General features: G+C 29.4%; 1 protein-coding gene across 1 annotated transcript; it reads right to left on the minus strand.

The window, feature by feature from the left end:
• Positions 1-1674: 1674 nt before the first annotated feature.
• On the minus strand, positions 1675-2254 carry LOC123212380 (uncharacterized protein At1g05835). The gene is made up of 2 exons (XM_044631495.1): positions 2126-2254; positions 1675-2052 (listed from the first exon to the last, which is right to left on the minus strand). The coding sequence occupies exons 1-2, from the start codon at positions 2196-2198 to the stop codon at positions 1733-1735; spliced, it is 393 nt and encodes a 130-aa protein (XP_044487430.1). The 5' UTR covers positions 2199-2254; the 3' UTR covers positions 1675-1732.
• Between the last annotated feature and the right edge of the window lie 11641 nt (positions 2255-13895).

Here is a 13895-nt window from a genome sequence, read left to right on the forward strand (position 1 = left end):
CAAGGAAGAGTGGCTCAACTACGATGTAGCAAAGGAAACGTAACACAGAAGCAAAGGAAGAATGGCTCAACTACAATGCAACAAAGGAAATGTGACACAGAAGCAAAGGAAGACTGGCTCAACTGCGATGCAATAGAAGAAATGAGATGCAGGAGTAGAGGAAGAGTGGCTTAACTGCGACACAAAAGCATAGGAAAAGTGATGTAGTAATAGCCAGAGATGCATCATAACAGAAAAGGGAGGTTGTTGTTGACAAGAAAAATGTAGGCGAGTTTGTGATCTTGGAAGAACTCTCGACAAAAATATTACAATACGCGATTCAGAGGAGAACGCAATCACGTGTTGTAGCAATTTAGGAAAGAGAGAGACATCCAATGGCAAGAGAAAGGCGGGACACACTTGTGATAGGGTGGACAATATAACGAAAACTGTCGGCAATGAAAAAACCAAGAGATGGATTGTTGAGAGTCATTGGAACGACAATCAGCTTTGACTTAACCATAGAGATCAACAGTTTGATGTCTGGAGTCAATGTGGTGGTCATCGAAGAGAACACAACAATGGATGTGAATGATGGAATGATCACACGATGTTGTGATCTGGGTAGAGAGCGATTGCAATGAGATACAATAAAGCGAGAGTCTGATGCCAACAAAGAATGGAGAAAAAGAGTGGCTTGATCTTGGTTGGAGATGCACTAGAGATAGAGAAGTGTGGTGCGATAACAAGGAGAGAAGGAGGGGGGGTGGGGAATTCAGTTTTGAAACTGAAAAATACTAGGGGTTAAAAAAAAAGTAGTTTTTAAAACTGAAGAGTACATAAGAATATAAACTGCTCTAATAACATGTAGAATTATGAATTGAGTTATGAACCGAATTAATATTATTGATGAAACATCGTACAATTTATAACATTAAAATGTAGTCTAAACTGAAATACTAATCCTATAAAATAGGAAAAATAATAAATAACTAAACTAAAATCCTAATGCTATGAAATAGAAAAATAATAAACAATTCAACTGGAATCCTAGTATTATGAAAGAGGAAAAATAACAAATAACAAATCAAAATCAAATTCAATTAGAATCATATATAATAAGAATCAGATCTGATCAAAATCGGATCAAATAGGAACATGGTTAACAATTCCAATGGAATGAAATCAAGGTGAGTTATTGTCTTTTTAATGCTTTGAGAAGATTAGTGTTTATGCTTGGCTTTTTTAAAGCAAATGAACTCAAGTTCAAGGCTCATAGGATAACCATTAGTTAAGGGCAAAGCCACCATTTAACTTCGGTTAAAGAGAGAATGGATAAAAGAAGATAACACAAGTTCAAGGGAACTTCAATATTATTAATACAATAAAATTATGTGTACTCACTTTAAGTATTAAATAAGTATATAATTGATGTATGTTATTATGTGTTTAGTTGAAATGTTAGTCTATTTCAATTTGTGTACCTGTTAGCTTGAAATTGCTGCTCTAAGGGGTTTTATATATCTCCATGGTGACCAAAATCATTCATTGTTACTTGATTTTCAATGGGGAAAAATCATTTACAACTCTCACCATTTCATACATATCGTTCGAACATACGTATTTGATGATTGATAGTTTAACAATTTGTGTAATCTTCTCTTGGTACAAAAGAAACGGAAGTTAATAAGAAAATTTATAGAAAATCCAAGAAAATATTATTTAATTAATTAAGAATACAGCACTATCACTTTCATTCGCACTGGAAAGACCAGGTAGCGAGGTGCATGGAATATTTGTTATGAGAATAATTGAAAGAAAAAATTTGCAAAGGTGCCAATGGCAACCCACTATTCACAACACAATCGTTGGATGATACTACTTTCAGCAATCTGGGGTTCACCAGAGCCTGAGAAAAGTTTCCACATTCCAAGTGAATATTAATAACTGGGCACATTGGACACTTATTTTGCACTTGAGCCATATACTTCGGAGGATTACCGAATTCCACCTGTGTCTGTGTCAACGTTGGAGCTTGGCTAATGCCACTGCACTTTTCTCCCCTGCACAAACCTGCAATGTGGAAAAATGAAGCTAATTAAGAAGGCATAAAATTCCGCAAATGAGCGAGGGAGAGATGACAGACCAATGTGGTTTTGGAGAGAGGCAAATGAGAGACAAATCCAAAGAACAAGCTTGAAAGATTTTTGGCTATGCATTTTCAGGTTGAGAAAATGAAGAACAAGGCAATTAAGAATGCATATATAGAGCCAAACAAAATGAGTTTTGTGGTTGTGGAAGAGGCAAATATAATCAAAAGTCACATGCAAAAAGAAGACTTTCCATATGCCAACTCCCTACCAACCAACTTTTCTCACATGGCTCAAGTCAGAAACTGATACTGCCAAACTATTTTCTTGCATGTGCCTGCAGCATCTTCATGACCTACCATCACCTTTCAATTTTTATCTCTCTTAAAATTAAAATCCAGATCTCTTTCTTCTGCTTTTTCTTCATCTATCTGTACCAAAGCCACTGCGTACATCTACTCCACGGAACATCACTAACGCTGGCAAACCGTTGACAAGGGTGAGTTATATCAATTTTCTTTAAAAATAGGTTTTAATTAGACTAAGCACTTTGTGTCACCGGGATGTGTTTTGTATTTTGTTAATTCGAGTTTCAGGTCAAGACTCTCAATCTTAACATAATTTAAAATAGATTGTGTAAAAATTTTCCAATTCTAATATAACATGCAAAATTGACAAATTGATTTGATATGTCTCGAATTGACCCAAATTATGTAATAGATTGTATCATGTCAAAACATAGTATGTAATGGTTTGATTTGCTACAAATTGAAACAACACATTTTGACATTAAAAAAAAAAAACGTGATAGGAAACATCACCTTTTTGACACGAAATAATATGTTTTGTCAAAATAAAATTGCTCTATTAGAACTTAATTGCCAACTTATTTTGTCCCCTACCCAATAAAATTTTATATATAAGAATTCTACCTCAATTATTTAACACCCATGAATAATTAAATTATGAATTTATATAAATATCAATGAGAATTAAAAAACACATCAATTAAATATTACATTATATACTTAGAAAAATAGAAGTATTACATTACATAAAACATAATCAATCATTAATATCATGATTATTTAGAAGTTAATTATAAAAAAAAAACTATATACCAAATATAATAATTTCAAATTAGTAGTTTTGATAACACACCGAGAAACTTATAAATATGTAAGTACAAGTAAACTATAGTAGTCTTTATACAAGTATGCAAACAAGAGTTATTATATTAATATAAATGTCTTCACAAGGGGATGGTAAAATTCTTCCAAAATACCTAAAAAGCATTCAGCTATCCCATACATTGTTTCAAGAAGTAAAACTACAAAAGAATTATTTAATAAAATTATTTAATAATTTTTAAAATTATGAAAGTTATACAACTATAAATTTTGATTTTATAAATGATAAAGAAAAGAAAGATTTTAAGACCCTTAAATTTATGAAATTGAAATTCTGTGGAATTACTATTGTAATTTACAATGTAATTATATTTACTAAAAAATAATTATATTCATCAATATTTTTATAAGAAATATAATTTATAATAGCATATTATTTGATAAAACTAATGTCTGTTATATTTTTATATAACAGACATGTTTGTTATATTTTTTATTTTTTGTTTATTTCCAATCATGTTTGTTATATTATTATATTTCTTTCCATTATATTTAAAAATATATTAATAAAATTTATTATTAATAACATTTTATTTGTATATAATTATAATTAAAATGATCCAATTAAACACAAATTATACAAAATTGACCACATCTTTAGATATGACCAACGAATTAGGGTTGTATGAAATTATTCTATATATAAATATGCCTTAGATTCATTTTTAACATTTGAAAAAACTTGCATACACAACTTTCCCACATATACTAAATTTCCATGGATATTTAATTTCAACCTTTTCTATCAATTAATCTTACTAAAAATTGGGGGAAAAGTTTAGTGATTCATTAATTTTCATCATGTATTGTTTAGAATATTGAAATTTACTTGCTTGTGCCAATAAATTTGAGATTCCAATTTTTGTGTGAAATACCTTGAATTGATTGCGATTTTCTTTTTCTTTTTCTTTTTTTTTCAATATTTTAGTGTTTGAATATGGTTACAATAGATTTTTAGTGAAATGGGGCATAAAAATGGACTATTTATATTGCGTTTTCCTATTCACACAATTTATAGTTAGTACGTGAATCACATGACATGCATGGAGAGAGGATTAAGGTGAGGGTTTTCCTATTCACACAATTCATAGTTAGTACGTAAATCCTTAGGTATGTGTGACGTAGATATACGGGTGTAAATAATATTTTCCATGTGCTATGGTGAATGAAATTTGACATGCTCATGCGCAACGGGGCAAAATGATATTTCTCATATAGTGGAACTTATTAACATATTATATAACTATATATATGATATATTAATTTTATACTTGTTTTCCATTTCGATGATGGTTTCTTTTGTCAATATACACAATCAACCATAACAAACATTATCCTAATATTAGGGGCCCTACTTATTTATGATGTAACATTATCTAATATTTCAAAATTTTGTGTTAAATATTCATATAACAAAGTTTAAAATAGTCATAACCCTCCAACCTTATCACCTAGCATGACATTAACATAGTTCATAAAGACATTTTATCTCTCATTTAGATCTTATAAATTTGTAAACTTTATATTGATATTCATTTCCTAAAGCATGTAATATGAGTGCATCTTGCAAAACATCTTGTTTGTGTAAACGTCATCCATTTTGAAACCCTATGTGTGAATCTTTGCTCCTTCGACATTAGAGTTGACAAATGGTCAGGAAAAGGAGATAACCAATTAAATGCATCATGATAAGTCATGACCTTGGGTGGTACATGAAAGTTAAATAGATTTGCATGCTAAAAACCACATGTACCTTTGGTATGATGATTAACATTCATCTTTTCCTCTAACATAAAGATCTCTATCAGAATATCATTTATTCATTACCACAACCAAAAACCAAGTTAAAACATTTTCTTTCCCATCATTTATCATAACACCATTCTCCAGATAAATAACTTTTGAAGAGAATGCACATCCAAAAAGATATGTTAATTTAATTTACTTGAAAACATGTCATTTAAAATCTTAATGTAGTGGAAATAGACTTATAAACAATAAAAGAGTATGAATAAAAATCCGAATTAAATAGCATGCAAAAGATGTCCAAACATATATAGAATCATAATCACACTTAAAATTTGAAACATAACAAATGTGCATAATACATGATCTCAAAATACATAATATAACATAACATGTAAGATATCAAATTCCTCCTCATGCATCTATCGATGTTGACAATCACTCCTCCCACAACCTTGTCAATCATCTCCTACCTACAAAACAACAATAAAAAAACGAAAGAATGCTAAACACTAAGTGACCTATATAGTACCTTCACATGCACATATCTTATCAATTATATCTTATCGTCCCTTTTTATTTTATCTAGCATATTAATGCAAACTACTAAATTTATCAGTGCTCCTCTCTTATCCTTTATCATAATGACAATCATTTATCTCATCTCATCATTGTACTTCTCTTGAAAGCATGAATACTCATTTCTATCTTAATCATTTCGTAAGTACTTCACATTACTTACTTAGCTTTTCTTATTGAACTAGGCTACAAATGTGTAGACACATTGGCCACACGAGGAAACAACCTCTTACAATCCCCTTTTCCATGCACACAATATAGTTGGATTGACCTAAAGGTGGTCCTTAGCACAGGCGTGTGCATGAAATATCTCATTGCACTAGCCTAAAGGTGGTCTTTTGCATGCACACATTATAGATGAGTTGACCCAAATGTGGTCCTTATTGCATGCATGTGCATGAATCATCTCATTGGCCATTTGAGAAATAGACCAATGTAGTGCTTTGTCATGCACACAATATACATGGACTATTAGATTGACACCTACTATGGATGCCTCCACATGGTTGTGTCCATGAAGCATATCAAAGGTATCATCACGTGATAGCCTCAAACTTTCACATTGGGTTCTTAAACTAGAGATAACATTGCGGTGAATCATGAACTTGTGTCAAAGATCACTTAACAATAACATACCTTTATTATAGATTATACAATATTAGTACGCTTTCTCTATCTTATGCCAAAGATCACACAACATTGGCATCTCATGCTTACACCACATATCATATAATATTAGCAAACTTCATATAACTTTACGCCACATATCATACAATAGTGGCCATCATTTCCCTTCTCATGAAAAAAAATCACACAATATTGTCACATCCTTAATCCCTTTCAATTAAAATTTGCACAACATTAACTCTTATTTTCTAACCTTATGTAATGGATCGCGCAGCCAATGACCTATTACTCAAATACTTAGTTATTTTCACATCATTATGAATTTTTCAACATCAATTGAACTTTCAATGTTCTTTTTTTTTGATATGTGCCTCATATCACACAACTTAAGGCAGTTCACATAATTATTTGTCTTATTTCACACATATTAAGGTTACTTCTCACAATCAATCATCTTATTTCACATAAATTAAGGCTACTACCCATTCTTATACCTTATTCGATAGAGTTTAAGGCTATATAAGCAATTTAACTATCCATTTCCTATGGGATAACTCCATGAATGGGTGTTCATGGTCTATGCATGACTATACACAATTTTTTAAGGCATGAATGAGTTCTATCGTCTGTGACACAACTGTTTGCCACTTCATCCATTTACTACCATTCATCCCTATGAATAGTTCACTATTTATCTTTAACCTTTCTATTGAACAGTCATTCATCATAGGGAATGGGCATAATAATCAAAATCAAGATTTTACATAACTTGGTCATAACAGTCATTTAAAAACTCATTTTTGCATGCTTTAATTCACTATAATTCAACAATTCTATATTTCTTAATGAGCATTTCTAAACTTTTTTTTTCACATGTTAATTTCATACCAACTATGCAACCATTTCATTAATTTAAATTAACTCAACATGTGAATAGTTGCAATTACAAAACCAAACTTTTATAAGCGACATGCCAATTCATTTGTTAAACACAAATATTCTAGAATGACTATCCTACTTGCCTTTCTTCAGATGATGCATGTCCTCAAGCTTTCAATTTTTGCAAATGATTCTTTGAATGAAAAAAAAATCGACCCTCATTCACTAAGATATTGTGTCTATGAATGTGTATACTAAAAGTGTAAGAGTTATTCTTTGAAAATCAAACTCATTTAATTATATAGATTTTTATATTCAACTTCCACAAACAAGCATTCAACCCTCATTTGTGGGCATTTGAAACCACAATGTTTTGATAACTTTCGCTCAAGAATAAGCAACCCTTTTACCAACATCATTATTCATGGTGTCACAATTTTCTTTCTTGTCCTTGAGTGATTATTCATCTGTTATGAATGTCTCAAAGATACTAAACAAGCATTTTCCTCCATAAGCAACTGTTCATTAACACAAAAAAAAAAAAAAAAAAAAACTTGAATAATACAAAATGAACAAACTACCATTAGGACATTCTTGTAGGTGTTACACATGCCTACTCTTGTATAGTTGACAATGTATCAACAGTGTACTTATGCACCATATCATCCTTATGAACATCTAAGAGTAACACCCTATCTCTAGATTACACCCCTAACAGTAATTAACCTGGATGATGTGTCGCTTATGCAATAACAATTCTTAAATATATTATAAGAAAATGGTTTCATGAAATACTTCGATAATTTATTAAATTAAAATATGAAATCCATAGTTTATTGAAATCATGCCAAGAATAATAAAAGTAATAGTCCCAAAACAGTTTAATTAAAAGATTAAAATAGAAAGTCTTCGATGGTGGCCACACTGTCACCGAGCTAATTCGTTAACCTCCCTGCTTGCCTCGCCCTTACGTCTACCTATAAGCTAAAGCAAAACACAAGTGATAATTCACCTAGTAGGAACATATAATCACTTAGCATTATTGAAATATCCTTGGACAACCTGGTTGTCTATTTATCCATATCATCCAATGTATCAAACATATATCAAGTGGATGCCCTAAACACTTCTTACACCTTATTAAGAATCAGGGTAGACTTTCTGGACGCCTATTATAACATATGTATCAATGAGATGGAGATCCCATATGTCTCTTACAACTCATATACCAATGAGATGGATATCTCTTCCAACTCATATACTATCACAATGGACATCTTGAACACCTCTTATCTGAACCTGATTGGAATGAACATCCTAAACGTCTCTTAAATCCCTTAATTATCGTATCAAGGGCAAAATGTCTTTTCCTTAACCCTTAGCATGACATCCCTTTTTTTTTTTGTTATCATGAGAGATAAATGTTCTACCTTGGAGGACAGTTGTCCTCTCTTTTATGAGGGACAACTATCCCGGAACGGGTAGGGACGATCATTCCCTTCTGACCTCAGTTTTATGTGTCAAATATTATTAATGGTACCACAATCATCATCTCCTATCTCATGATAAGATGATCATCCTTTTCTTATTGGGACGAGCGTCCCTAGCCTTTGCAACTTTCAGAAAAATCGCATCGATTTCAATGGCGATTCAGTAGCCAACCACCTAGACTCATCCTAACACTTCGCTACTTCTCCCACTAATCAGATCATCCCTCAGTAATCATTATCAAATGAAAATCATATGAAGTAAGAGAATAGGCATATTACTTATCAACCTAATCATCATGTTTTCAAGATTCTATACCATATCTACATATAAATATATAAGCCTAAACATGCCAAAAATAAAAAGTGAAAAGGGAAATTACACCTACCTCTCCTTAGATGGTGCTTAGTCTTTCAGTGGCAAGAATTTGATGACCTTCCTCTACTTTGACGACTCTCCAAGAATCTCAATCCTCATTGCTCTCTTTGTGAAAAGTGAGTTTAGGGTTAGACTGTGTAACTCTAAACGTGACATAAAAAAGAGTTTTATAACTGTTGAAAAACACGTTTAGAGCAATCATCCCCTCAAATGGGACCTGAGTCCCTAAGACATGCATTGTGAAAATTGCACGAGCATAATTTGAAATTGCAAGCTTATAGGGACGAGAGTACCAAAGACAAAGGTGGGCATCCCACATGTTTGACTTTTACATGGACTTTGAAAATTTAACACTTTCGAATCTCTCGAAAAACTCGAATCATGTCAAAAGTCCAACCTACCCCTGAACATACCTAAGGTTGCTACAATCTTGATAGGGATGAAAAATATAGTTGTTAAAGTCCATATTTTCCTGTTAACTTTGATTTTTTATTGTTGGTTATTATTTGCAATGTTGAAAATTTCAAGGCTAAAGAATTTTTCTAAGCAGCTTTGGGTTCTTTGTTGTGTTGTGTTTTTTTACTTGTTGATTAATTTATATATTCTTATTGTATCCTTTAAGCACCTTTAGGTTCTATATAATATTGTTATGTTTTTTACCTGTTAACATGCATATTTGTGTAGCGTTTGGTCTAGAAGTATGCACATATCATTCTCAAGGTAAATGAATGTAAAAATATTTACATTAATTTTTTTGTTTAGAACAAACGTTTATGAAAATATATTATAATTTACAAAAAACCTTTATATATACATAAATTACATAATTATATAACTTAGGAAAATATTTACATAAATCTTTTGGTTTAAAAGAAATGTTTACGAAAATATTTTGTCATTTGCAAAAACATTTATATATAAACAAAATGAAATGTTTATATAACTTACGAAAACATTTATCTATACAGAAAATGAAATATTCATAAAACTTAGGAAAACATTTATATAAAAACAAAACAAACTATTCATATAACTTATAAAAACATTTATATATACATAAAACGAAATATTTATAAAACTTACAAAAATATTTATATAAAAACAAAATGAACTATTCATATAACTTACAATTTATATATACACAAAACAAAATATTTATAAAACTTACGAAAACATTTATATATAAACAAAATTGAATATTTATATAAATTACGAAAACATTTGTATAAATGTTTGGGTTTAATAGAAAACGTTATGAAAATATTTTATAACTTATGGAAACCAAAATCTTTATATCTAACTATCATTTCTAAACATATACGGTCAAAAATCAAAATATTTATATGCATACAAAACAAATAGTTTCTACTTACTTCGATGAAGAGCAACGATCTACACAACTCTTATATGTTTCAAGCTACTATGCAAAACCTACTCAGATTTCTAGCCACAATCAATGAATTCACCTTGTATCAATAACAATTAGAAATCTTCTTAGATTCCATTGAAAAAGGTCAATTCAGACCTGATTTCACAAATTCTAAGGTATCCAAATGAACAACCTTAGACCTAACTAACACATGTTTACATTGTACAACTTTTGTTCTATAAATCTTATAAATTTTTATACGAATTAAAATATTACAAAACTTAGCAAGGGCAATGAAGACATATAAATAGTTTACCATAGAAATATTCAGCTTAAAAGGATATAAAAAATTCTTGAAATCTTAATTTCTTCTATAGCTAAAGAACATTATCAACAATTTTTTAGGTTTGATAGCTCAAGCTTCTATTAATTGTATAAAATTTTATATAACTCAAAAAATTACAAATTTTGTAAAAATAAACTTAACATATTGATGGTTTAAATAAAAAAATATCAATTTGAAAATAATTTCAAAAGTCACTAACATTGCCAAAAGCCTTTCAAATTGGACACAGTATTTGGTAACAATTTTAATAAATAGCATATAATTTTTAAAATTGTAAAATTTTCCAAAATTAAAATAGACATGCTAATTTATTTATTAAAAAATATTATTCAAGTTAAAAATAATTTAGAAAGCTCTAAAAACTAAATTGTTTTTACAGTCACAAACTTTGTCAAAGAAATTTTAGGTTTAACACCCAATCTTATAACAATTTTTATTAATTATATTTAATTAGTAAAATTTAAAAAAAAAAATTCTAGAATAGAACTAGATATATTAATTTATATTTAAAAAGATTCAAATTTAAAATGTTTAAGAAAGCTATAAAAATACTAAATTCTTTTATAAATCATAGACTCTACCAAAAATTTTAGGTTTAATACCTTAAAATTCTAGTTAATTTTATACAATTTTTATAATTTATAAAATCATAAAAAATTTATAAAATGGTTAATAGTACTTTGTAATATCTTAAATAAAATTTTTGGAATTTTTAAAATTCTCTAAGCCAACAATTTAAATTCACATAGTATATAGACAAATTACTAAAAATTCTAGATTTTTATAAAATTTAATTAATATATAAAATAAAATAGAACAAAATATATATGAAACATTTTTATGAACAAATAGATCAATTCAAGGGTGACATAAATATTATAAATAATAAAAAAAAAAAATATATATATATATTTTCTTTTGTTTATTTTATAAACTAATATACTACTATCAAGAAACAAATAATGTATTATGCAAACTAAAGCTTTGTAATAGTGCAATTAAAATTATATTCTAAAATAAAACTCTAATCCTCAAATCAAATATCTCATATTAACACAAACAACGACAATACTAAGACTTAGGTATGAGAAATTATTCCAATAGGACTGTTTCACTATTCTAATCCCTTTTTAGCAATTTTTTTTTTTTAAACTAACACTCACAATCTCTCTTTATTCTTCTAGAATGCTTGAGTTAATTGAAAAAAATAATTTGTTTTCTCCATAAGTTTGGTCACTTAATCTCCCATTCAAATGACAAATATTTGGTAAGTTGACCCTTATCCTCCTTCTAATTAATTAAAAAAAATCTTAAAAATTTCAAACTTACCTTGTCCCTTTTTAAAATTCAAACTTATCTATCCCTATAATAAAATTATCCTATTCTTAAAAACAATAATAATAATACTTGCTGGATATTGCCAGATTGTTTGTTGACTTTTTTTTTTCATTGTTTTATAATATCTTGCATGTTGAAAATTTCAAGGTTAGATAATATTTCTTACCTACTTTGGATTCTTTGTTATGTTATGTCTGTTTACGTGTTGACTAATTTATATATTCTTATTGTGTCTCTAACCCGCTTTGGGTTGTGTATAATGTTGTCTTATATACATATATAATGTGTCAATGTGCATATTTGTGTAGCATGTGCATGTTTGTGTAGCATTTGGTCTGCAAGCAGGGAAAAGGACAATTTCCCAACCACATTTTAGCCTAATTCTAAGTATACCCATGCCTAATGAAAACCTTAAATACCCACCTAAAGTTTAATCTGTTAGGACACACCTACATATTTTCTATTATGGTTATGGGATAAATTCATTATTTTATCAATAATATTAAAATAATTAAATTTTTATCTTATTTCCCTTTAATTTGAAAAACTAATATTTTTTCCCCGAATTAAGTTTTAAAAAATTCATTTTTCCCCCTAAAATACAACCACTTTCTCCGACGACGACCTACCGACAACGAAGGAGTTTTCGTCCAAAGGTCAACCTCTGGATGACGATCGTCATCCAAGGAGGATGATCGTCATCCAGATCTGGATGTGCTTTGTCATCCAGATCTGGACGACAAGCGTCGTCCTCATTGGATGACGAGCGTCGTCTCCGTCCCCTAGTGAAGGTTGATTCTGGACGACGCTTATCACTCTCCCTCCAGCCACGTTGTCGTGGTCGAAGGGAGAGTGAAAAAAAATTAGGGATTTAGGGGGGGGGGGTGAAAGTCACTTTTTAAAGTTCAGGTATGAGGGTTAAATGTTAATTTTTAAAATCGAAAAGGAAAAATGTGATAAAATTATATAACTTAATAAAAACAGTAAAATAACAATTTTACCCATATATTTAATAGAAAACTTAACGACTATTTAGAGATCAGTGGATGTTTGAGCTTTTTATCAGATGTGAGTATACTTTTGAGATTGAATTAAAACTTGGATGGAAAATAGTCCTTTTCCCCTGCAAGTACGTAGGTATTATTTTCATCAGATGTGGGTACAATTTGTCCTTTGCGTAGCTTTGTACATCCTTTGTGATACTTTAGTTCATTTTTTAGATTTTTTGCAACTTTTGTTGTTTTTAGAGACATTTTACCTCCTAAAAGTTTATTTAATTCTTGTGTCAATTATCATTTACAAGTGGTGAACATTGTGAAACTAGTCGAGTTTCCTAAAAAAATTTATTTTATTTTTTTATCCTTAAATCTTAATTATAAATGGTGGCAACATAATAAAAGGTGTTAAAAACTTTCTTAGAAAGAATGATAAATTTCCCTTAAATTTGTTGGAATTCCAATCATCATTGTGTTTTCTTTTTTATCATTTTTGAAAAAACAAATATGATGAATGGAAACCGATGAACCTCAACAAGATTTTCACGAAACTTATTTTTTCAAAATAGCATTCACTAATTTTAATATTCCCTTTTCCCAATTATATTTTCATTTATCACAATTTGTTTATATTTTTATGGAAAGTTTGCATCAGAAATACCTTTTTTCCCCTAAAATAATTTATTTTCTTCTTCACAAAAAAAAACCCCATTTTTCTATATTTTCATCATCTCCGAAATCTAGTTATCTTCATAATCAAGCTTCTCTATCAAATCTTGCAACAAATTTATATTAAAAATATAGTTGTTGAATCCAGATTCCTCGTTGGCTTAGATTTTTCACTGTTGTTTATTTTTTTGTATGTTGAAAATTTCAAGGTTAGATAATATT

This window comes from Mangifera indica, chromosome 3, assembly GCF_011075055.1.
Source record: "Mangifera indica cultivar Alphonso chromosome 3, CATAS_Mindica_2.1, whole genome shotgun sequence".
Lineage (NCBI taxonomy): Eukaryota > Viridiplantae > Streptophyta > Magnoliopsida > Sapindales > Anacardiaceae > Mangifera > Mangifera indica.